We start from the raw sequence: 22,578 nt of genomic DNA, 5'->3' as shown, positions 1-22,578 counted from the left end.
AGGATGGGGGCGGGGCTTCAGGGGACTGTCAGAAGCTGGGAGACCAGGGCGGTTAGATCCCGAAAACCCGCTAATGACCACCGCTCCAAAGCCAAGACCTAACGCCAACGGGAAGAGGCAGGCTTACAGAATTAAAGGGGAATGAGTGCTGCGGCCAAACCAAGTCCTGGGTCCTCAGCAGCGGAAGAGACCTGGTACCTTTAAGGTGGAATGGAGCAGCTGTTTTTTAAAGGAGAAGTGGCCCAGTCGGCCAAGTATTGCCCAGCGGCACGGGCGGGGTGCCCGCCTGTGCCTTTAAAGCCGGAGGGGCAGGAGGCGGAGCGGAGGCGGAGGGCGGAGGGAGTCGGCGCAAGATGGCGGCGGGAGGGGCCCAGGCTGCGGCTCTGGCGGCCAAGTGAGGGGCGGGGGGGCCCCGGGGGCGCGCGGCCCGGTAAGCGGAGACGCGCGGGGTTGGGGGGCGCCTTCCGGGTGGGAGAGGAGGTCGAAATAGCTCTTGGGGCGGGGCAGAGGGGGGCGGGGTCCGGTATGGGAGTGGGTAGAGAAGGGGCGGGGCTGAAAAGGCTACAGGGGCGGGTCTTGAAGGGGGCGTGGCCTAGGGACCTGGGGGCGGGTCTTGACGGGGGGCGGGGGTGACGCTAGAGTTAAGCGGGGGGTAAAAGGGGCGTGACTGGCGAAAGAGCCCGGGGCATAGCCTAAAAGGGAACTGGAGAGGGCGGGTGGTTTTAAGTAACTGAGCAGACCTGCCTCTTCCCAAGGAAAGAAAGGGTGCAAAACATCAAAAAGGTAAATGTTGGCAAGTCAGGCTGTTTAGCAAATGGGCAATTCCGAGGGGAGGCATCCCATTCCCAAAGAGCATTTATTTCTCTAATCTTCAAGGGAAGAGCACTGGATTTGGAGTCAGGGACACCTGAGTTTTCTGGCGCAGCCACTTGCTGGCTGTGACCAGGAACAGTCTCTTGGTTTTTATTAGCCTCAGTTTCCTGACCCATCAAATGGGGTTAAGAAGAATACTTCACAGGTGTGAGGAGTTACTCAAATAATGGGTGTGAACATGGTTTTAAACTGTAAAGGGCTCTGCCATTATGAGATGTTATCATTCTTCTCTTTTTCTCTTCCCAGAGACCCCCCCGGCCGCCCTCCTCCTTCCCTTGTTCTTGTGGCTGGGGGGGTACCCCCTCCCTCCACACTATGGAGCCCTCTCCTTTGTCTCCCAGCGGGGCAGCACTCCCTCTGCCCCTGTCGCTGGCCCCACCCCCTCTGCCCCTGCCTGCAGCAGCAGTGGTACACGTGTCCTTCCCCGAGGTGACCAGTGCCCTCCTGGAGTCCCTCAATCAGCAGCGGCTACAGGGCCAGCTCTGCGATGTGTCCATCCGAGTGCAGGGCCGGGAGTTCAGGGCTCACCGTGCTGTCCTGGCTGCCTCCTCCCCTTACTTCCACGACCAGGTCCTACTCAAGGGCATGACCTCCATCTCGCTGCCCAGCGTCATGGACCCGGGCGCCTTCGAGACCGTCTTGGCTTCGGCTTACACTGGTCGCCTCAGCATGGCTGCTGCTGACATTGTCAACTTCCTTACAGTGGGTTCTGTGCTCCAAATGTGGCACATTGTGGATAAATGCACCGAGCTTCTTCGCGAAGGCAGAGCCTCGGCCTCCGCTGCCATCACCACTGCTGCAGCCACCTCGGTCACCGTCCCTGGTGCTGGGGTCCCATCAGGGAGCGGGGGCACTGTGGCCTCTGCCACCATGGGCTCGGCACGTTCCCATGCCTCCAGTCGGGCCAGTGAGAACCAGTCCCCTAGCAGCAGCAACTACTTCAGCCCCAGAGAATCCACTGAGTTCTCCTCTTCCTCCCAAGAGGCTTTTGCAGCTTCTGCGCTGGGCAGTGGGGAGCGTCGAGGAGGTGGCCCTGTGTTCCCCACCCCTGTGGTTGGCAGTGGGGGGGCTGCCTCTGGGAAGCTGCTGCTGGAGGCAGATGAGCTGTGCGATGAGGACGGTGGGGATGGAAGGGGTGCGGTGGTCCCTGGGTCCGGACTCCGGCGGCCTACCTGCGCACCCCCTAGCATCATGCCGCAGAAACACTGGATATACGTGAAGCGGGGTGGAAACTGCCCAGCACCAGCGCCCCTGGTTCCCCAAGACCAAGATCTGGAAGAGGATGAGGAGGAGGAAGACCTGGTTTTGACCTGTGAGGATGATGAAGATGAAGAGCTAGGGGGTGGTTCGGGTGTCCCAGCAGGGGGAGGGCCTGAGGCTACTCTTAGCATAAGTGATGTGCGGACTCTGACCGAGCCTCAGAGCAAGGGAGAGGAGCAGGTCAACTTCTGTGAGTCCTCCAATGACTTTGGCTCCTATGAGGGTGGGGGCCATGGGGCAGGGCTTGATGATTCAGGGGGTCCAGCCCCTTCTTCCTATGCCCCCGCCCACCCACCACGGCCCCTGCTTCCTGTGGACCTGCAGGGCAATCAGATCCTAGTCTACCCATCATCATCGTCGTCGTCCTCACAGGCCCCAGGCCAGCCGCCAGGGAACCAAGCTGAACATGGAGCTGTGACCCTGGCGGGCACATCTGCAGGGGGCCTAAGCATCCAGGGTGGCGCTGGTGGGACCCCTGGAGGGACAGGCAGCGGGGACGGGAATAAGATCTTTCTGTGCCACTGTGGAAAGGCCTTCTCCCACAAGAGCATGCGTGATCGCCACGTGAACATGCATCTCAACCTGCGTCCCTTTGACTGCCCCGTGTGCAACAAGAAGTTCAAGATGAAGCATCACCTGACAGAGCACATGAAGACGCACACCGGCCTCAAGCCCTACGAGTGTGGCGTCTGCGCTAAGAAGTTTATGTGGCGAGACAGCTTCATGCGCCACCGAGGACACTGTGAGCGCCGGCACCGCCTGGGGGTGGGTGGGGCCGGACCTGGACCCGTCGGGCCCACAGGCTCAGCCTTGCCACCCAAGAGAGAGTCCCCCGGGGTGGGCGGGGGCAACAGTGATGAGGCGAGTGGGACCACACCGCCACCTGGACGTCGGGTCTGGTCCCCACCCAGGGTCCACAAAGTTGAGATGGACTTCGGCGGGGGAGGAGGAGGAAGCTGAGGGGGCAGGCTAGTAGGGGTCGTTTTCAGGAAAGAGGAAACGGGGAACACAAGCCCGGGATGCTGTGGCCCCAGGTGGTCTCCCACCAGTTACTGTCTTCCTTCTCTCTGTGGACTTGTATATATTCTGGGGGGCAAACACATTGTGCCATCGGCTACCCCATCCTATTCCTCAGCCCCTCCCCCCTCAACATATCCCGAGACTAAGCCCTTCTTTCCCTCAGATGGGTACACTGAAGCCCCAGATCCAGAATACGGTGCTGATTGGGGGTGGGGTGGGGGCGGAGAGGGTGCCTGTTGAGTATTCTGGAGTCTCAGGGTCAAGGGTCAGGTGGTTGTAGTCTGTATCTGAAATCTGTGTTTGTGTTTGGGGACCAGGCCTTGGAGCCCCACCTTGTCCTAGAGCCCACCGCGCGCCCTCCCTCAAGGATGTGCCCCTTATATCTACTCTAATTCCTCTTCCCCTTCTTAGGGGCCCCTCAACTCTATTCTCACTGGGGAGGGAGGGAGGAAGGAAGTCGTAGGAGTACAAGGTTTTTATTTTAAATCTTATTTTTTTTAAACAGCGATTAAAATATTTATTGGTCATTCCACTTGGCTACTCCTCTATGTGTTTGCTGGGGACCCGGCACAGGTGGGGGAAGGCGGAGTAACGGTTCTCGAAGCAGTGGATTCTGGGGGGTGGAGGGGGGAGACAGGAGGAGAAGCTTAGGACTGGGGAGGGCTCTGGGGCTCCACGGTGCTGGGTGGTCCAGGAGGGTGGGCCGCGGCCGAGGTACCCCAACCGAAGCTGGAGAGGATGTTCCGGTACCTACCCCGCGAGGGGAGGAAGCGCCTGCCTCCCACGCGCGCTCTCCTAACCAGGACGGGGATTTCCTTCGCCCCTCCTGCGGGCCTTTCGGAGAAAGCGAAAGTGAAAGGGGGTGGGGGGAGAAAGAGGAGGCTTCGAGGCTGAGCAGATCACGGCGCCATGAAGCCCCTGTGGCTACTTCTCGCTGTGGCTTTGGGTGAGCGAACCCCGCGACTCTGCCCTGGAACTGAACAAGGGGGAGGGGGAGAGGCGACCCCGCCACGCACCGCACGCGGGAAGGGGAAGGAGCTCGAGGCACCTGCCTTTTGAGCCGCCTCCTCACTGGTGCCGGTCTCGCCTAGGCTTGGGGCCCGCCGTCTCGGCGGGACCGGCGGTGATCGAGTGCTGGCTGGTGGAGGATGCGGGCCGGGGCCGCCTGGCTAAACGACCCGCTGCATTGCTGCTGCGCCCGGGCCCGGGGGGGCCGCCTCCTCGGCCAGACCTGGACCCCGAGCTCTATCTCCAAGTGCATGGTGAGTCTTCCTCAACTGTCACTTCCACGGAAACCTCCGCTTTCGGTCGCGCAGTGACCTCGAGCTTCGGTTTCCCCTCTGTGAAATGAGTCTGGATCACTTTTAAAAATCTCTCCCTATCGGGTGATATGTTCATTTGCAATTCCCTGGACGCTGCCCGGTCCCCCCCTTTCCCAGCGGTGACTCCAAGGTTGAACCCCACTCCTCCATGCTCGCAGACCCCGCGGGCACCCTCCAGGAGGCTTTCAGGCGGTACCCCCGGAGCGCCCCCGCCCCACGCTGCGAGATGAGCCGCTACGTCCCGTTCCCCGCCGCGGTGAAGTGGGCCAGCGGCCTGTCCCCCGAGCAGAGCTGCCCGCGGGCCCTGGACGGTGCCTGGTTCATGGTCGGCATGTCCAGCCCGGTCGTCGGCGTCTCCAGCCTCCTGCGACCACAGCCCCAGTCTCAGCCGGAGCCTGCCCTCATCACCATGGCAACAGGTAGCTGGGGAGGGGAAGCGGAGCTGATTGGGTGGATGGTAAAGCTCTAGACCAGCCCTCGACTGCTGTGTGGACCTGAGCGAGCGAGGCATCTCTCCAATGGGAGTTCAGTTTCCTTATTTGTAAAGCGGGTGGTTTCGGCTAGAAGGAAACTATCCCTACCGCGTCTCCTAGCCCCTACCAGTTAAAAAAAAAAAAAAGATGCTTTGGGGCGGAGTTTCGGAGACAGGCCTGGTTTCCAGATACCCGACCTGGAGAAAGCTGTTAGTCTACCAGGTTGGGAGGGGCACAGCGCAGAAACTTGTCTCCCTCTCCTCCCAGGTCTATATCTTTTTTTTTTTTTTTTAAAGTTTATTTATTTTTTACAGAGACAGAGAGTGAGTCAGAGAGAGGGATAGACAGGGGCAGACAGACAGGAACGGAGAGAGATGAGACTCATCAATCACTAGTTTTTCATTGTGCGTTGCAACACCTTAGTTGTTCATTGATTGCCCTCTCATATGTGCCTTGACCGCGGGCCTTCAGCAGACCGAGTAACCCATTGCTGGAGCCAGCAACCTTGGGTTCAAGCTGGTGGGCTTTTGCTCAAACCAGATGAGCCCGCGCTCAAGCTGGCGACATCGGGGTTTCAAACCTGGGTCTTCCGCATCCCAGTCCGACGCTCTATCCACTGCGCCACCGCCTGGTCAGGCCCAGGTCTATATCTTGATTCGTGACCCCGCCTTTGCGGTTTGCCCTGTGTATAAACTAGCCTTCGAGCCCCACCCGCGCCCACATCCGGGGCTGGGGCGATCAGTAAAGCGGAGGCCCCTGTGCCCCAGTGTGTTGACCTTCCTGACAGTCCCTTCCTATGGTGCTTTGGGGATAGGCTTTTTGGTCACCAAATAGTGTGCTAGAGACACGGCTGGAGACCAGATGGTTCTCATTGCAAGTAGTTCTCACTGCTTATTGCATTGGATAACTATTTGAGACCCAGGGGTTCGGCTTTTTGCTGGGCCGGGGCTTGGGGATGGCTGGGGAAAGTAAAGCAAAAAAGGGGGAAATCTGACCAGGATATGTAGGAGCTCACCCTGCTCAAAGTGGAGGGTGAATGTGAGTCGAGTCCTTGGCTTCCTTCAGTTCTGTGCAATTTTTTTTCTTAAGTGACAAGCAGGGAGGCAGAGAGACAGACTCCTGCATACTTCCCGACTGGGCAAGGCTCTGCCCATCTGGGGCTGCCGCTCTGTTGATTGGCAATTGAGCTAGTTTTAGCACCTGAGGTGAGGCCATGAAGCCATTCTCAGGCCAGGGGACAACTTGGCCAGCTTGCTCCAATTGAGCTATGGCTGTAGGAAGGGAAAGGGAGGAGAGAGAGAGAGAGAGAGAGAGAGAGAGAGAGAGAGAGAGAAAGAGAGAGAGAGAAGAAGAAGAAGAAGAAGAGGAGGAGGGGTGGAGAAGTAGATGGTCACTCACTTCTGTATGCTCTGACTGGGAATTGAACCCGGGACATCAACATGCCGGGCAGATGCTCTACCACTGAGCCAACTGGCCAGGGCCAAAATACTACTACTACCTGGAGGACCCAAACATTTCTGGGAGGAAGTAGCAGTGGAACTGACCTTGAGGGATGTGGAGTGTTAAGAAGTTTGGGAGGATACTTACCTGGCAGGAGAGATACCATGATCACGAAGGTGGTTTTCCCAGGGTGAGGCTTATCCATTGCTCTCTGGATGTGCTGACCCCTGCGATTTCCCCAAATATGGGAAACTCGACTGCATAATTTGTGGTAGTGGGGGACTGCGTTCGCGCTCTCCCCTGTTAAAGTATAACATTTTTCAAAAATATTAAAAAAAAAAGAAGCTTGGGAGGAAATGGGGAGGGACATTGGAAACTGAAGGAATCTTATGCCCAAGACAAAGAAATTCCCAATGATTAGAGCTTCTACTAGATGCAAGAAAGGGATTTTTATGTGGCTGTTTCTTAGGGTGCAAGAGAAGCCTGGGAAGGGAAGTTGGGGTTGAATTATCAAGTACCCTGAAAGCTGGGTTTCACAGATGATAGTGAGCCATCAGAAGTTGTGTGTGTTATTTTACTCGATTCTTACAAAAAGGTAGTCAGGGATCGATCAAGTCATTGGACTGAGGAAAATCTAGATTAACTGATTTTCCCAAGATACCCAGTCCACGATGACAGTAATGGAAACAGTAACAGCTAACATGTAGGGAGCATTTTCTATGTGCCAGGCTGTGTTCTAGGTTTACAGACAGTCTCACTCCTCTCCGCAGCCCCAGGAGCTACGTATTGACATTGCCCTCCTGTCACAGACAGAGAGTTCCGAGACACAGAGAAGTGAGGCAGCGGACACACAGCTTGTAAGAAACAGGGCTAGAAGTGGCATCTGGGCCATCTGACTCCAGCCTGGGTCTTTATTTTTTGGTTTCCAAGGTAGCTGGGATGTTTAAACAGGCAAGTGACCGGATCAGACTTGTAGCCACACTGGCTACAGTGTGGGATGAACTGAAGGAGAGGAAGACCCAGGACAGCGGGACCAGAGAGAAGGCTATTGTCACTGTCCACATGTGCGTGGATGGGCACTTGAGTCAGAAACAGATGTGAGGGCTTGGGAGACAGAGTCAGGGCCTGGCGGGGACAGCACGCAGCATATTGTTTCTGGCAGTTTGCTCACCTGACTCCCTCATTCAGCGATAAGCAAGTCGAGGGCAGGGACTGCCCACCTTGCTCACTGGTCTGTCCTCTACCTTGAACACCCTATGTGCTCGTAAGTATTAGTTGAGTGAATGGAGGAAGTGTTGATCATCCACCAAGGCAGGGAGGGTGGGCACTGGGGCAGGGTGGGGGATGTTGCACGGACGCTGTTGGGTTGGGGCCTGTGAGGTCTGGCAGATGGTTAGCGGTTACTGCAGCAAACGCTTCTGTAGACCTACTGTGTTCCAGTTACTGTTCTGACTGCCTTTCGTGTACAGGTGTCTCTGTTACCCAGAATCGGGAACTGAGTAAATCCGGGTGGCAAGAGGGATTAAGTAAACTTAGTCCTCTGTACAACCCCATGAAATAGATACTATCATCATCATCTTTACTGAGGAGATTAGGAAGCGGGGCCATGGAAAAGTGAAGCCCGTGACTGTCCCAAGGCCACACACATAGCTTCAGAGTTGGGACCAAGCAGGGCCGCCAGGCCCCAGGCACCTAGTCAGCGCTGCTGCTTCAGGAGCGCCTCAAGGTCTGTTTCGGTCTGGGCCAGACCAGAGCCTTCCAGAGGCGGTCAGTCCTCTGTCTGGCACAGTAGGATCACAGTCACGTGTCATCCCTGTCGTTACCCACAAACAAGACAGCAAACCTGGCTCTTTGGGGGTGGCGTGTGGAGACGACCGTTCAGGCTGTGTCAGAAGCGCACTCAGAGCCCGCTGTCCCCAGAGCCAGGAGGGCTGGGCCCAGAGCAGCAGGCAAGGGCCACGCCTCCTCTGCCCCTGTTCATCTCTGGACCTCTCTGTCACCCTCAGCGCGCTGGGCCCCACCCCCACCCAGTCCCAGAGCACAGGTGATCCGCGGGGAGGGTTGGGGCATGGCGTGTCTCAGAAAAGACAGTGTCTGTCCTCTGAGGGGTGGGTACATTGGAGCCGAGTCCCTCTCACTCCCTCTACCCCCCACCCACCCCATCTTCCACAGCTGTGCTGACTGTGGTCACCCACACCCCCGTTGCTCGGATCCGGCTGGGACACGATGCTCTGCTGGACTTAAGCTTTGCCTACATGCCCCCCTCACCAGACGCCGCTGCACCTCTGGCCCCGGGTCCCCCTCCGTTTGGGCTGGAGTGGAGGCGCCAGCACCAGGGAAAAGGGCATCTGCTCCTGGCTGCCACCCCCGGGCTAGGAGGGCCGACCCCGGCCACCCGAGACGGGGCAGCGGCATTTGCTGCTTGGGATGACGACAGTGAGCTGTGGGGTCCGTGGACCGGAAACGGAACCCTCTGGCTGCCTGCGGTGCGGCCTGTCCAGGAGGGCAGCTACATGGCCACAGTCCACCTGCCGTACCTGCAGGGGCAGGTCGCTCTGGAGCTGGCTGTGCAGAGTGAGTGGGACCAGGTGCACGTGCCCAGGAAAGGCACTGGGGTTATGGGGGCACCCTGGTAGGGGGAGGAATCGTGGAGAAGAGGATGCAGGGTGGGTGGGGGAGAGACCGGGTCCCTGGAAGTCCAAGAAACAATGGGTAGAGGGGCTGAGAATGAGGGGCTTTGAGGTGAAGGTCCCCAAATCTGTGGGAATAGTGTCCCTGAGAACTGAGGCTTTGACATGAGAAGTCCTGTGATGTACCAGTGGGAGAGAGTGGGCTCCCCACCATGGGAGAGTGAGCCCAACCCCACCCCCTTAGTTTTGGGGAGGCCAGAGAGAACTGAGGCTCTCTATTCCCCCTCTGCTCCTTTCCTGCTCTCGTCCCAGAGCCCCCCAAGGTGTCCCTGATGCCAGCACCTCTTGTATGGGCCGCCCCGGGGGAGGCACCGCCAGAGCTGCTCTGCCTCGTGTCCCACTTCTACCCCTCTGAGGGCCTGGAGGTGGAGTGGGAACTCCGAGGTGGCCCAGAGGGCAGCTTTCAGAAGGCCCAGGGCCAAAGGTGGCTGTCAGCCGCCCGCCACCACTCGGACGGTTCCGTCAGCGTCTCGGCACACCTGCAGCCACCCCCAGTCACGGTGGCTCAGCATGGGGCACGGTATGCCTGTCGAGTCCACCACCCCAGCCTGCCCGCCTTGGGGCGCAGCGCTGAAGTCACCCTGGAGGTGGCAGGTAAGAGCCAAGGGGACAGAGAAGGGGGCGAGGGGTCTGGGAAGAGGCTGGGAGCTCACGCCAGCCCCTCCTGCCAGGTCTCTCTGGACCCTCCCTGGAGGATGGTGTGGGCCTTTTCCTGTCCGCGTTTCTGCTCCTGGGGCTCCTCCAGGTGTTGTGCTGGGCAGGTGAGTGACAGCCACCACTGGGGGTCACTCTCTGCACCCCAAGCCGCACACCCATGGCTCTGCCATCCCATCTCTCCTCCATCTCTCCACAGCTGCCTACCTGTCTGCTTCCAGGGAATCCAAGGAGTCCAAGGAGAAGGTAAGAGCACTCCACCTTGGCCTCCTCTCTCCCTTCTCATTTCATCCTCTTCCCCCAACTCCTCCCCCATGGAGGCAGGCTGCCTGCAGGTGGGCAGAACCCCGCCTTGGAGGCCACACAGGCCCGGGATAAATCCTGCCCCTTTGAACATGCTAATCAACGTCTTGCATGTAGGGATAAAAAAAGTAACACAGGCAATGATGTCTAGGAGAAATATAACACAAGCCACATATATAAATGTAAACAACCTAGTAGACATTAAAAGGTGTTGAGGTAGACAAGTCCACACCTCTAGAGTCTTTGTAAGAGTTTACTTGAACCCAAACTGACAATCACCAGGAAGGTTTCATGTGCTCCTCAAAATGACAGCTTGCAGCTTTTATGCATTTGAAATTAAGGAGGGCATATAATAATTACATAAAGGTTGGAGAAAGCAAGGGGGGATCAGACTACAGGATAGTTAACAAGTTTTGTGCTCTCTTGAGGGTGGGTATGATTTCAAAGGTATGTTAACCCACAGGCACAGAAGCAATGGGCAGGGCTGCCTTAAGGCAAAGAGAAGTCTTTCACTCAAGAAGTTACATGCTTGGGGTTTGATGACCCACCATGACCTGCCCAGTTAGTAAGTTATGATCAGATCATCCTGAGAGGTGACTTTCTGTAGGACCTCTTTTTATTTGTCCAGAAAGGTAAAAAGAAACAGATAAAATTAATTTTAATAATATACTTTATTTCATCTGATATATCCAAAACATTAGCATTTCAACATATAATCAGTATATGAAATTTTGTTTCCTTCTGTGTGAGTCTTCAAAAACAGGTGCTTGAACTGTCAGCACATCTCAATTCAGAGGAGCCACATTCAAATGCTCAGTAGGCACGTGTGGGTGGGGGCTACTGCACTGGACAGAGCTGTAGGGAGAATGAAAGGAGACGGCGCATCTCCTTTGTAAGATGTAGGAGCAAAAGCATTTTGGCAAGGCCCTGGCCGGTTGGCTCAGCGGTGGAGCGTCGACCTGGTGTGCGGGGGACCCGGGTTTGGTTCCCGGCCAGGGCACATGGGGGGGCGCCCATTTGCTTCTCCACCCCCCCTCCTTCCTCTTCTCCACCCCCCTCCTTCCTCTCTGTCTCTCTCTTCCCGTCCCGCAGCCAAGGCTCCATTGGAGCAGGGATGGCCCGGGCGCTGGGGATGGCTCCTTGGCCTCTGCCCCTGCGCTGGAGTGGCTCTGGTCGAGGCGGGGCAACGCCCCAGAGGGGCAGAGCATCGCCCCTGGTGGGCGTGCCGGGTGGACCCGGTCGGGCACATGCGGGAGTCTGTCTGACTGTCTCTCCCCGTTTCCAGCTTCGGAGGAATGCGAAAAAAAGAAAAAAAAAAAAAAAAGCATTTTGGCAGAGTGTTTGTCTGCCAGGTAGAAAACAGAAAGTTAGCCCCATTCTTCTCTGGGCTCATGACGGTTCCTTTATCTCTGGGTCAACCATGAGCACCCCATCCAGATTTCTAAAACCTTGCATTTCTCACCTTATTTTTACTTCTTTTCCAGAAAGCACAGTGAGGGGCCTCACCGCCATCTGGGGAAGCAACCATCACCTCGGCCTGAGCCACTGCAGTAGCTCCCCCACACTGCATGCCACCACCTGCTCCTTGCAGTCTCTTTCTACCAAGTAGTTGGAATGTGTTTTTTGTTTTTTTTGGGGGGGGGGGTTCTTCTTGACACACAGATGGTGGCATTCACCTTTTTGGAGCTTTAGAGTAGTGGTTCTCAAAACTTGGTCTCAGGACCTCTTAAAAATTATCAAGGGCTCTAAAAGGTTTTGCTTATGCCGGTTATAGACATTTATCATACTAGAACTTAAAACGGAGAAAAATTTAAAACAGTAAGACTCACAAGCACATTCCATCAGCGGTGAGGGCGACGTAAATACACGTCATGTAGCTTCTGGAAAAGGCCACAGTACGTTTCTGAGAGAAAAAGAGCAGATAACATCTATTATTATGACAACAGTTTTAACCTCGCATACCCTGTGAAATATTCCCAGGGACCTCTGCAGATAGGGCCTGCGCTCTACGGAGGCTAAATCGGGTCTTCCTAACCCTGACACTTGCATTTCCCACTGCTTACCTCTTCGGCCAGACCTGGTACTGTCCAGCCCTCCTCTCAGGGCTCATCACACCGAGGGCTTGCTATGCCTTTCCCCCAATGGCCTCCCACCCGCGCTGGGTCCCGGAGCTCTGTTCCCTCTGCCTGGTCCACCCTCGCTTCCCCTGGACTGCAGACCACCAGGCCAGCCTCGGCTTCCCCTCAGACAGACAGGCCGCGTGTCCCTTTTCTGCGGTTCTCCCCGGTAGTATTCAGGTCGCTATGAAAGCCTATCTGTCCCCACACCCCGGACTCACCTCCTGGAAGGAAAGAACCAGTCGGTCCACTGCTGTATCCCCCGCGCTGCCCCTGGCGCCCACCGGGGGGCGCTCGGTGGAAGATATTTGAGTGCTTTTCTTTTCATCCTAACCATTCAAAGAACTACTGGACGAAGAAAAGCGGCGGCTCGACCTAGGGATCTCCGAGTGGCAGGGCGGTGGGGCCATTCCCACGCGGGAGGGGGATCTTAATCGGGTGGAATAAAGTTGTGTTCCCTACTTCCAAAGGAATGCCTCTTCCGATCACCGCTGGTCCTTTCCAATTACCCCGACCTCCCAGCGACACCAAAGCCTCGCGTGAAACAAGTCTGGGACCCAGCGACACTAACGGTGGATCCCAAAGCAGCAGGCTTTCCCCGGGGAACCCAAGGAGCAGACCGAAATCCCGGCCTCCCGCGCCGGAAGTGCCAGAGCGTCCACTCTGGAACCGGATGTAGCGGCTTCCTGCTCCGCCCCTCTGGCGGGAGGGCGGGCTCGGAGGGCTCTCCGGAAAACCCGGAGTGGATTCGAACGGCTACCCGCGTGGGTGGGGCGGGAGTGGAAAGCCCGCGGGGCGGAGGAGCTCGGCCCACCTGCCTAAAACGCGTCCCGCAGGAGATTTAGTTTTGTGGCGGGGAGGAGGATGTCGAGTTCTGCTCCTGCCCTCTTCCAGGGCTGGACACTGGGAACTTTACACCGATTCAGTGCGGACTGCATGGGCTCCGGGATCCCCGGGTCGGGGTGGGGGCGGGGCGCAGGACCGCGGAGCAGGGGACACGGGCTCCTGCGTCCAGGCCCCTGGGCGTCCAGCGCTCCCCGGGTCTGCGGCCCTGGCTGGCTCCTGTCCTCACTTCCTTCCCTTTTTGGCTCCTACACTCGGAGCGGGCGGACGTAGGGGGGAGCGGAAAGGGCGGGAGGGCCAGGAGCCTGGCGGGGGAGTACAAGGGGGTGCGGAAAAGCCGCGGAGGGGACTCGGTCCGGGGCCGGAGACCGACGGCAACAGCAGCCCGGGATCCGCGCTGACCCCCACCCTCCCGAGCAGGTCAGAGCCAGAGCACCTTGTGACCCTGCCTATCCGTACCCGTGCTCGTGGTCCCCTCGTCTCCCTAAATGCACCAGGGCCCCCCAAACTTCAGGCTGGTGCAACCCCTCCCAGCCTCCCCGCCGGACGCCCATCGGGTTATCGAGACACTCACCCGCGTCCCTCCCCGCCCACCGACCCCTTCCTGTCTTCCCCCCCGACCCCCCCAGGCGCCCCATGGCCCGACCCCGCTGACGACCCGGCCATGCTCCCGCGGCCCCTGCGGCTGCTTTGGGACACGAGCCCCCCCGGGGGAGTGGTGCTGAGCAGCTTCCGGACCCGAGACCCCGAAGAGGGTGGGCGCCCAAGTGGCCAGGGCATGGGTGAGGGGCAGGAGGAAGAGGAGGAGGAGGAGGAAGATGAGGTGAGTGAGATGTGGACGGGGTGGGGGGGGTGTATTTCGGGATCACATTTCTCTCCGTGTCTACGTCCCTGAACCTCTTCCTCGCTGCCTCAGTTATTCCCGCTCCCATTGCTGGTATCAGCGGCCTGACCCGGCCGCGGGGACTCGCGGCGTTCCTGTGGTTCACTGTTGGCAATAATATGTGACTCAGGGCCCGCCCGGGGCCACCTGCCAGGGGCGGTCTGGCGGGCTGTCCCGCGGGTCTCCGGCCTCTGTCTCGGTGTGCCTGCCTCGCTGGGCATGGTGTCTGGGTCCCTGTCTCCCTCCCTGTTTTTGTTTGGCGGGGTGGGGTTTGTTTCCACGGTAACCGGCTGCTCTGACTGGGATTGGGGAGGGAACCCTTCGATTTCGTGACCCCTCCCCCTCTCCCGCGAGGCGCTGGGTGGAGGCGGGAAGCCAAGGTTCTTGGATCTTGGAGGGATGGTTCCAGGCTGAGCCCGGAGTGGTCACCTGCTTTCCTCCGGGACTAATAGTGGTGGCCAAGAGTGGGGTTTGGGGCCTCAGGAGGGGCCAGAAGTTGGACTTGGGCCCCCAAAGACCTAGACTCCTGAGTCCAGGAGCCGTGTGTGTACTGAGTGACTGGCAGGGCTGGTTTTTCGGGATCGGTTGGGGGTGGGGCCGGGGCCACGTGACTGTCAGAGTCTCCCCCCCCCCCCATTCTCACTTCCCCTTCTCCTTCCTGTACTGGGATAGGAGCCGCCACCTTGGGGGAGGGGGGCGTCTGTAGGGACCTGGGGGAAGGGAGCTGGGGGAAAGACTAACTCCTCGGGCTTGGCCAGTTCCGCGGGGGGCGGGGGGCGGGCAGAGCATGCGGCTGTGCCTGTGACAGGTTTCAGCTTCCCAAGGTCTCTGCCTCAGGCTGTCTCTCGGGTTTTCCTCCTATCCTTTGTACCTCGCTTTTCTGCTGGGTTGGCGTTCAGCTGTGGGGAGAAGGGACTGTGGGGGTCTCCAGGGTCAGGGTTCCTGCATTCCACCTTCCTCCCCCCAGTGCAGCCCCCTCAACTCCAGCGGGCCCTGAGGCGGTTTGGGTGGGGCTGTCTGGGCCCCAGTAGGGGAGACCTGGGGTCACCAGCCCCTGCCACCCCTCGCACTCGCTGGTACTGTCCCCTGCCGCCACAGGTGAGGGGTACAGAAGGGGGAGCAGGGCCTGGAACGGAACGCTGGGGTTAGTGGGAGGTGGTGTGGGCCTGTCTGACCTCCTCTCTCTTACAACTGCAGGCCCCTGTGTCTGTCTGGGATGAGGAAGAAGATGGTGCCATCTTTACTGTCACAAGCCGCCAGTATAGGCCCCTTGATCCCTTGGTGAGATCATAGCTTTGGCTTCTCACCTCTGACCCATCCCCCCAGAATGGCCAGCTTTCTGGCCAGAGTGCGAGGTTGGAGGTTTGGAGACCTGGACTCTGCTGTGTGACTTTGGTCAAGTGTTATGCCCTTTCTGAATCTTAATATGATGAGCGTGGCTTAGCTCCTAGGTGTGGGGTTTTCCCCAGAGATCTAGGCAGTGACTGGCTGTCTGTCTCTCCCAGGCCCCGACACCTCCTCCACGTTCCTCCCGAAGGCTGCGAGCGGGCACTCTGGAGGCTCTGGTCAGACACCTGCTGGATGTCCGGACATCAGGGACTGACGTGACCTTCACGGCCACATTTCTGGCCACCCACCGGGCTTTCACCTCCACGCCGGCTCTGTTGGGGCTTGTGGCTGACAGGTCAGGTTTATAAGTGGCTGAGGGTCATAGAGATGTCTGGACTTTCTAAAGCCAGAGTTTCCTACCAAACTAGTCAAAGCCAGTGCAGTTTTGGGCTCAAGGGACAGACTGAATTTCTTCCCCTTAGGCTGGAAGCCCTTGAATCTCATCCTGCTGATGAACTAGAGAGGACAAAAGGGTGAGTGACCCCTGATCCTTAACCTCACAGCCGCCTCTGCCAGGGTTGCAGCTTGACCTCTGACCCCTGGGCGATTCCCCCTTCTCCCAGGGTAGCCATCTCTGTGCTGTCAACCTGGCTGGCCTCTCACCCTGAGGATTTTGGCTCTGAGGTCAAGGGTCAGCTTGACCGGCTTGAGAGCTTCTTGCTTCGGACAGGGTATGCAGCAGGGGAGGGTGTTGGGGGGTGCAGCGCTGACCTCATCCGCAACCTCCGGTCCCGGGTGGACCCCCAGGCCCCTGACCTTCCTAAGCCCCTGGCCCTCCCCGGCGACCCCCCTGCCGACCCCACGGATGTCCTGGTGTTCCTCGCTGACCACTTGGCCGAACAGCTGACCCTGCTTGATGCGGTGAGACCCTGACCTGTTGCCCCTCTGCCCCTGCCCCTTACTGACCGTCCCCTGACCGCAGAGCCTCCCTTGTTTCCAGCCCTCTGACCCAGCCCCCAGCCTTCTTCCCTCCGATTGTGACCTTTCCTGTTTCCCCTGGGTTGTCACCCTTCAAATCCTGGCCCCTCTGGTTCCTTGGCCACCTGAGATCCTCACACCCCTAAAATTGGGAAGCTGGCTCTTGACTATGAACTTTAACCTCTGACCTCTGCCCCACAGGAGCTGTTTCTCAATCTGGTTCCCTCTCAGTGCCTGGGGGGCCTGTGGGGTCACAGAGACCGGCCAGGACATTCCCACCTCTGCCCGTCAGTGCGAGCCACTGTCACACAGTTCAACAAGGTGGCGGGGGCAGTGGTCAGCTCTGTCCTGGGGGCTACCTCAACTGGAGAGGAGCCCGGGGAGGTGACCGTTCGGCCCCTCCGTCCGCCGCAGAGGGCACGGCTCCTGGAGAAGTGGATTCGAGTGGCAGAGGTAGGAGAGAGAGAGGATCGGCCCTGTGGGGGACCATGGTGTGGAGAGAGGTCCCGCAGCTGTGGCCCCCTCTGTGACGCCCTGCAGGAGTGCCGTCTGCTCCGAAACTTCTCCTCCGTCTACGCTGTGGTGTCCGCCCTGCAGTCCAGCCCCGTCCACAGGCTCCGGGCAGCCTGGGGGGAAGCGGCCAGGTGGGAGGATGGGGCACCAGGCTTGGGGGGGTGCTGAGCTGGGCGTCCTCAGACCTGCCCCTTCCTCCCCCCCAGGGACAGCCTCAGGACAGGGCACCAGGCTTGGAGGGGGTGCTGAGCTGGGCGTCCTCAGACCTGCCCCCCCCCCAGGGACAGCCTCAGGACAGGGCACCAGGCTTGGGGGGGGTGCTGAGCTGGGCATCCTCAGACCTGGGGCGGGGCACCAGGCTTGGAGGGGGTGCTGAGCTGGGCATCCTCAGACCTGCCCCCCCCAGGGACAGCCTCAGGACAGGGCACCAGGCTTGGGGGGGTGCTGAGCTGGGCGTCCTCAGACCTGCCCCCCCCAGGGACAGCCTCAGGACAGGGCACCAGGCTTGGGGGGGGTGCTGAGCTGGGCGTCCTCAGACCTGCCCCCCCAGGGACAGCCTCAGGACAGGGCACCAGGCTTGGGGGGGTGCTGAGCTGGGCATCCTCAGACCTGCCCCCCCCAGGGACAGCCTCAGGACAGGGCACCAGGCTTGGAGGGGGTGCTGAGCTGGGTGTCCTCAGACCTGCCGCCCCCCCCCCGGACAGCCTCAGGGCGGGGCACCAGGCTTGGGGGGGTGCTGAGCTGGGCATCCTCAGACCTGCCGCCCCCCCCAGGGACAGCCTCAGGGCGGGGCACCAGGCTTGGGGGGGGTGCTGAGCTGGGCATCCTCAGACCTGCCGCCCCCCCCCAGGGACAGCCTCAGGGCGGGGCACCAGGCTTGGGGGGGGTGCTGAGCTGGGCGGCCTCAGACCTGCCGCCTCCCCCCCCCAGGGACAGCCTCAGGGCGGGGCACCAGGCTTGGGGGGGTGCTGAGCTGGGCGGCCTCAGACCTGCCACCTCCCCCCCCCAGGGACAGCCTCAGGGCGGGGCACCAGGCTTGGGGGGGTGCTGAGCTGGGTGGCCTCAGACCTGCCGCCTCCCCCCCCCCAGGGACAGCCTCAGGGCGGGGCACCAGGCTTGGGGGGGTGCTGAGCTGGGCATCCTCAGACCTGCCGCCCCCCCCAGGGACAGCCTCAGGGTGGGGCACCAGGCTTGGGGGGGTGCTGAGCTGGGCATCCTCAGACCTGCCGCCTCCCCCCCCCAGGGACAGCCTCAGGGCCTTCTCCAGCCTCTGCCAGATCTTCTCCGAGGAGGACAATTACTCTCAGAGCCGGGAGCTGCTGCTGGAGGTGTGGCCCTGTCCCCTGGTGTCCCCTGGTGTCCCTCTGCCCCTCCCACCCCCACTTCTTGTTCTGTCACCCCCAGGAGGTGAAGGGGCAGCCCCCTCTGGAGCCAAATTCCAAGAAGACCCTGAAGCCTGGCTCCCGGGGTGGGGTGAGTGTGCGGGCTGGTTATGAAGGAGCAGGGATTGGGGGGGCAGTCTGAGGGACAGACGAGGGATGGGGGGAGGAGTGATGGAAGAGGGCCCCACCGCGGGGTGGGGACATGCACTTTGTCCTCTGAGGCTGGCAGGATTGGAAGGTGTGGGGAGGGAAAGCCCTTGGCCTGGGCAGGGCTGCCTGACCCTGACTCTGGCCTTAGGGTGTGGTCCCATACCTTGGCACCTTCTTGAAGGATCTGGTGATGCTGGATGCAGCCTCCAAGGATGAGCTGCAGGTCAGTGGTGCATGCGTGCGGGTGTCAGTGCCATGCCGGAGCACACGGCCTCAGGTCAGATAGCCCTCCCTCCAGAAGCAGGCTGCAGGCCGGAAGCACTGAAGCCCACCGGGGCTTCAGCCAGGGTGTCCGCCCTCCAGCTCTGCTCTTTGGCAAGTTGTGCAACCTTGCTGACTTAGTGATCTGTACGTAGTAGCCGCGTGGCAGAGTGTACGTCCATCTGTCACAAAGGGGAAATGAGTTAATCGTGCGTGAGTGCTCAGAACATGCCTGAAGTTTAAGCATATGTAGAGTTTGTTATATAAAGCTAGACCGGGGCCTGACCGGTGGTGGCGCAGTGGATAAAGCGTCGACCTGGAATGCTGAGGTGGCTGGTTCAAAACCCTGGGCTTGCCGGTCAAGGCACATATGGGAGTTGAAGCTTCCTGCTCCTCCCCCCCTTCTCTCTCTCTCTCCTCTAAAATGAAAAAAGAATTAAAAATAAATAAATAAAACCAAAATAAAGCTAGACCGGAACTTGGGGCGAGTTCCTAATCCTTTCTGAGCCCTGGTTTTCTCTCCTGTAAAGTGGGCAGTTTCCCTGCGGTGCCCAGTGTGGAGGCAAAGGCAGAGCCTCAGAGAATGACATGGGGGAGGTGCGGCCGGGGCGCACAGGTGGAGAGGCTGGGAGGCAGATAGCACTGGGTGGGGCGCCTGTGTGTGGGGGCGCACAGTCTGGGTGGCAGGGTTGGGACTCACCCCACTCCCTTACCCTTGCAGAACGGATACATCAATTTCGACAAGCGGAGGAAGGTGAGGGGAGGGCTTGGGACTGGATGATAGCCCTCCCTAGCCACGCCCCGGGAAGGGGAGAGGGGACGAGACTGGGGTCCCTGAGGGCTTGGCTCCTACAGTCTGAAGGTGCTTTCTAGGAATTTGCTGTCCTTTCCGAGCTGCGGCGGCTCCAGAATGAATGTCGTGGCTATGACCTCCGACCTGACCCCGACATCCAGCAGTGGTTACGGGGACTCCGGCCGCTCACAGAGGCCCAGAGGTGACTGGCAGGGGAGGTTGGGACTGCAGGGCTTGGGCAGGGTTAGGGGGTCAGTGTGTCACATTCTGACCTCTGCCCCTTGCCCCTCTCTCCCAGCCATCGAGTGTCCTGTGAGGTGGAGCCACCTGGTACCAGTGACTCTTCTGTCCCGCGAGTGCTTCGGCCAACGCTGGTCATCTCACAGTGGACAGAGTGAGGGAGTCGGTCGGTGGGGGTTAATTTCTTGGGGACATGCCTTCTTCTGACCTTCCCAATGTCCTGCCACTCCAGGGTTCTGGGCTCTGTTGGGGGTCCCACCCCCCTGGTCTCCTGGGAGCGGCCCAGTGTTGGGGGAGTTGAGATGCCTGGAACCCCAGCCCCTCTGTTGACCCGGCTGGCCCAGGTGAGCTCTGCTCCTGACCTCTGATCTCAACACGGATCCTGTCCTTGGACCTCCCTGCCTTCAAACCAGTGCCCCGTGTCGTTTGTCCCCAGCACATGAAGTGGCCATCCGTGTCGTCTCTGGACTCCGCGCTGGAGAGCAGCCCGGCCGGCCCCAGCCACCTCTCCCCGCCTGCGTCCTCCCCTAGGCCTTCCCGAGGTCACCGCCGCTCTGCCTCGTGTGGCTCCCCACTCAGCGGGGGTGCAGAAGGGGCCTCCAAGGGGCCTGCCCCAGGGGGAGAGGCGCCTGGGCCGGGGGCTTCCGATTGCCGAATCATCCGCGTCCAGATGGGGCTGGGGGAGGACGGCAGTGTCTACAAGAGCATCCTGGTGCGGGGGCGTGCGCTGGAGGTGGGGTCAGGGGCTGTGCCCTGTGGGACCAGAGGCGTGGGTTTGAACCCACCTGGCAGGTCGGTTCTAGTTTGAATTCCGGCCCTTGGTCGGAACAGCCGTGTTTTGTTTTAAAGCATTACCGGCCGTTGCACCTTGAGCTTGTGGTGGCCTGTTAGTTTCAGTGTGAAGAGCAGTCTTCCCCACAGGGAAGCGCCCGTTCCACGGGGTTCACGGGGGCTGGCCCCTGGAGTCCAGGGAGCCGCCTATTGGTTCCCTGTTCGCTTTCAAGTTTTGGACACGGGTGACCTTTTCTAGGTTGGAGAAAAGGTGGCCGGGGTTGGAAGGGTGGGAAGCAGAGGTCATGCTGGCCAATTGATTGCTCTTTTGGGTCTCCTGTTCTGTCAGGTGACAAGCCAGGACAAGGCTCCGAGTGTCATCAGTCGTGTCCTTAAGAAAAACAATCGTGATTGCGCGGTGACTTCGGAGTTTGAGCTCGTGCAGCTGCTACCCGGGGAGCGAGGTCAGAGGCAGGCTCGGCCCCGCCCTCGGTGGGAATGCTGCTCCATCCCGGTGGGGCTGGGGGGACGACCTGTTCGTGCTTTAACCCCCTGTCTGCACCCACAGAGCTGACCATCCCCCCCCTGTCTGCACCCACAGAGCTGACCATCCCCCCGTCCGCCAACGTCTTCTATGCCATGGACAGGGCTTCCCACGATTTCCTTCTGCGGCCGCGGCGAAGGTCCTCCATCGCTACGCCTGGCCTGGCCAGCGGCCCCTCGGCCTCGGGAACGCCCCCGCACGAGGGGGGAGGGGGTTCTTTCCCCAGGATCAAGGCCACAGGGAGGAAGATTGCCCGGGCACTGTTCTGAGCAAGAGGCTCTCTTGGTGACCAACCATGCCAGATGTGGGCGGCCACGCTGAATGGCGGCAGTTCGGCAGTTCCGTTGCATTGGGAAGAAACCCGGAAAGGCGGCCAGCCACCCTGGGGCAGTGAAGTGCCGCTGGCTTATCAGACAGCCGAGAGACCTCGCCCTGTGGGGAACGGTGACCTTGGTGACCAAGTTGGATACCTGCGTGCAGCCTCCCACTCTCCCTGAATGCCGCACATGGCTAGCGTTGGGAATGGGCGTCTGACTCCTAGCATGCCGAGGGCCTAGTGGGGGGAGAGAAGAAAGACCTTGTGGCTCTGAGCCCCAGGGAGAGGGGATGGCAAGAAGTAGGTTCTAACTGGTGTTCCTTTTCCTATTCGGGGGGTTCCTGTCACTGTGACAACACTAAGATAATAAACCAAACACTACTGAGTTCTACTTCCTTACCCTTGTGCCTTGTGGTATATGTGAGCTGTTTGCAGGCGTGGGGGTGGGGAGCGGGTGAAAACTCAAGTGCCACAGAACACGAAGGGACCATGTTTCCCATCCCCATGCAGATCTGAAAGGGAGGTGTTGCTGAAAGCCAGTTTCTCCTGAGCACTTCCTTCCCCCCAGTGCCCTCCCCATCCCTGTCTCTGTCTGCTTCTAAGTTTTTCTCCTTAAGTTGTCACAGGCCTATGTCAAGTACTAGCCACCCAATTAAAGCGATCAGCATCACGAACCCCCCTTGGCTGCAAATTTGTAGCTAACAGTTTTAGGACAAAGAAATGGAAGAACTTTGTGGGCAATATACAAACTTGGGGAGGACTTACAACATCATAAAGCAGGTGTTAGGATTTTAGATCAGTCCAAGCTACATTGAAACAAATTCTAGAAAGAGATACTAAAAAGAACTAAGATGCGAAGGCTATTTGGAGGATAAGAAGACACAGCAGAGGGTCACCACCTTTCTTCCTAGGGTCCCATGTTAGAGCACTGAGTTCTTAAACTGGTCTTCCTAACAACTTGCATTGTTAATGCCCTCATGTTTCCTAAAGTGGCAAACCAAGTTGAGGCAGAGATAAAAGTTATATACAGACGAGGTTTGAGATATTCCAGATTTTAGTCTCAAGAAAGAAGGATGGGCTCTGGCCAGTTGGCTCAGCAGTAGAGCATCAGCCTGGCGTGCAGGAGTCTCGGGTTCGATTTCCAGCCAGGGCACACAGGAGAAGCGCCCATCTGCTTCTCCACCCCTCCCCCTCTCCTTCCTCTCTGTCTCTCTCTTCCCCTCCCGCAGCCAAGGCTCCAATGGAGTAAAGTTGGCCCTGATGCTGAGGACGGCTCCATGGCCTCCATGGCCTCCATGGCCTCCGCCTCAGGTGCTAGAATGGCTCCTGTTGCAGCGAAGCATCGCCCCCTGGTGGGCATGCCAGGTAGATTCTGGTCGGTTGCATGCAGGAGTCTGTCTGACTGCCTCCCTGCTTCTAACTT

General features: G+C 59.3%; 3 protein-coding genes, 1 long non-coding RNA gene and 1 other non-coding gene across 7 annotated transcripts; 4 read left to right on the top strand and 1 right to left on the bottom strand.

The window, feature by feature from the left end:
* Positions 1-27: 27 nt before the first annotated feature.
* Positions 28-3,683, top strand: ZBTB22 (zinc finger and BTB domain containing 22). 2 transcript variants are annotated; one of them, XM_066275518.1, is made up of 2 exons: positions 28-430; positions 1,120-3,683. In XM_066275518.1, the coding sequence occupies exon 2, from the start codon at positions 1,189-1,191 to the stop codon at positions 3,091-3,093; it is 1,905 nt and encodes a 634-aa protein (XP_066131615.1). In that variant the 5' UTR covers positions 28-430; positions 1,120-1,188; the 3' UTR covers positions 3,094-3,683. The 2 variants fall into 2 exon arrangements, with proteins under 2 accessions (XP_066131615.1, XP_066131706.1); XM_066275609.1 differs by lacking the exon at positions 28-430 and adding an exon at positions 675-783.
* Positions 3,656-4,345, bottom strand: LOC136334932 (uncharacterized). Its single transcript, XR_010731239.1, has 3 exons — positions 4,206-4,345; positions 3,908-3,987; positions 3,656-3,766 (listed from the first exon to the last, which is right to left on the bottom strand). It is a non-coding gene; the product is annotated as an uncharacterized lncRNA (long non-coding RNA).
* Positions 3,921-12,621, top strand: TAPBP (TAP binding protein). Its single transcript, XM_066275747.1, has 8 exons — positions 3,921-4,099; positions 4,245-4,415; positions 4,634-4,894; positions 8,561-8,962; positions 9,331-9,672; positions 9,750-9,839; positions 9,932-9,978; positions 11,520-12,621. Exons 1-8 carry the CDS (start codon positions 4,063-4,065, stop codon positions 11,529-11,531), a joined length of 1,362 nt encoding a protein of 453 aa, XP_066131844.1. The 5' UTR covers positions 3,921-4,062; the 3' UTR covers positions 11,532-12,621.
* On the top strand, positions 6,528-6,691 carry LOC136321364 (U1 spliceosomal RNA). The gene has a single exon (XR_010728622.1). It is a non-coding gene; the product is annotated as a U1 spliceosomal RNA (small nuclear RNA).
* Positions 12,622-13,251: 630 nt separating the features above from the next.
* Positions 13,252-21,554, top strand: RGL2 (ral guanine nucleotide dissociation stimulator like 2). 2 transcript variants are annotated; one of them, XM_066275294.1, is made up of 18 exons: positions 13,252-13,415; positions 13,625-13,818; positions 15,076-15,159; positions 15,384-15,562; positions 15,690-15,740; positions 15,831-16,128; positions 16,387-16,638; positions 16,726-16,829; positions 17,942-18,026; positions 18,103-18,171; positions 18,379-18,453; positions 19,213-19,245; positions 19,365-19,486; positions 19,583-19,678; positions 19,757-19,868; positions 19,961-20,236; positions 20,645-20,759; positions 20,864-21,554. In XM_066275294.1, the coding sequence occupies exons 2-18, from the start codon at positions 13,660-13,662 to the stop codon at positions 21,106-21,108; spliced, it is 2,355 nt and encodes a 784-aa protein (XP_066131391.1). In that variant the 5' UTR covers positions 13,252-13,415; positions 13,625-13,659; the 3' UTR covers positions 21,109-21,554. The 2 variants fall into 2 exon arrangements, with proteins under 2 accessions (XP_066131391.1, XP_066131482.1); XM_066275385.1 differs by having other exon boundaries at positions 13,253-13,415; positions 20,897-21,554.
* The last annotated feature ends 1,024 nt before the right edge of the window (positions 21,555-22,578 follow it).

This window comes from Saccopteryx bilineata, chromosome 1, assembly GCF_036850765.1.
Source record: "Saccopteryx bilineata isolate mSacBil1 chromosome 1, mSacBil1_pri_phased_curated, whole genome shotgun sequence".
Classification (NCBI taxonomy): domain Eukaryota; kingdom Metazoa; phylum Chordata; class Mammalia; order Chiroptera; family Emballonuridae; genus Saccopteryx; species Saccopteryx bilineata.
Note: the sequence above shows the minus strand (reverse complement) of the source record. Positions and strands in the feature narration are given on the sequence as shown.

Bases quoted from the DNA above. Each gene is read 5' to 3' on its own strand.
- ZBTB22 (XM_066275518.1), top strand. From the start codon at position 1,189: ATGGAGCCCTCTCCTTTGTCTCCCAGCGGGGCAGCACTCCCTCTGCCC.
- TAPBP (XM_066275747.1), top strand. From the start codon at position 4,063: ATGAAGCCCCTGTGGCTACTTCTCGCTGTGGCTTTGG. The intron at 8,963-9,330 runs GTGAGTGGGACC...CTCTCGTCCCAG, and splicing joins TCTGGAGCTGGCTGTGCAGA to AGCCCCCCAAGGTGTCCCTG. The intron at 9,840-9,931 runs GTGAGTGACAGC...ATCTCTCCACAG, and splicing joins CCAGGTGTTGTGCTGGGCAG to CTGCCTACCTGTCTGCTTCC.
- RGL2 (XM_066275294.1), top strand. From the start codon at position 13,660: ATGCTCCCGCGGCCCCTGCGGCTGCTTTGGGACACGAGCCCCCCCGGG. The intron at 16,830-17,941 runs GTGGGAGGATGG...TCCCCCCCCCAG, and splicing joins GCCTGGGGGGAAGCGGCCAG to GGACAGCCTCAGGGCCTTCT. The intron at 19,487-19,582 runs GTGACTGGCAGG...CCTCTCTCCCAG, and splicing joins CCGCTCACAGAGGCCCAGAG to CCATCGAGTGTCCTGTGAGG.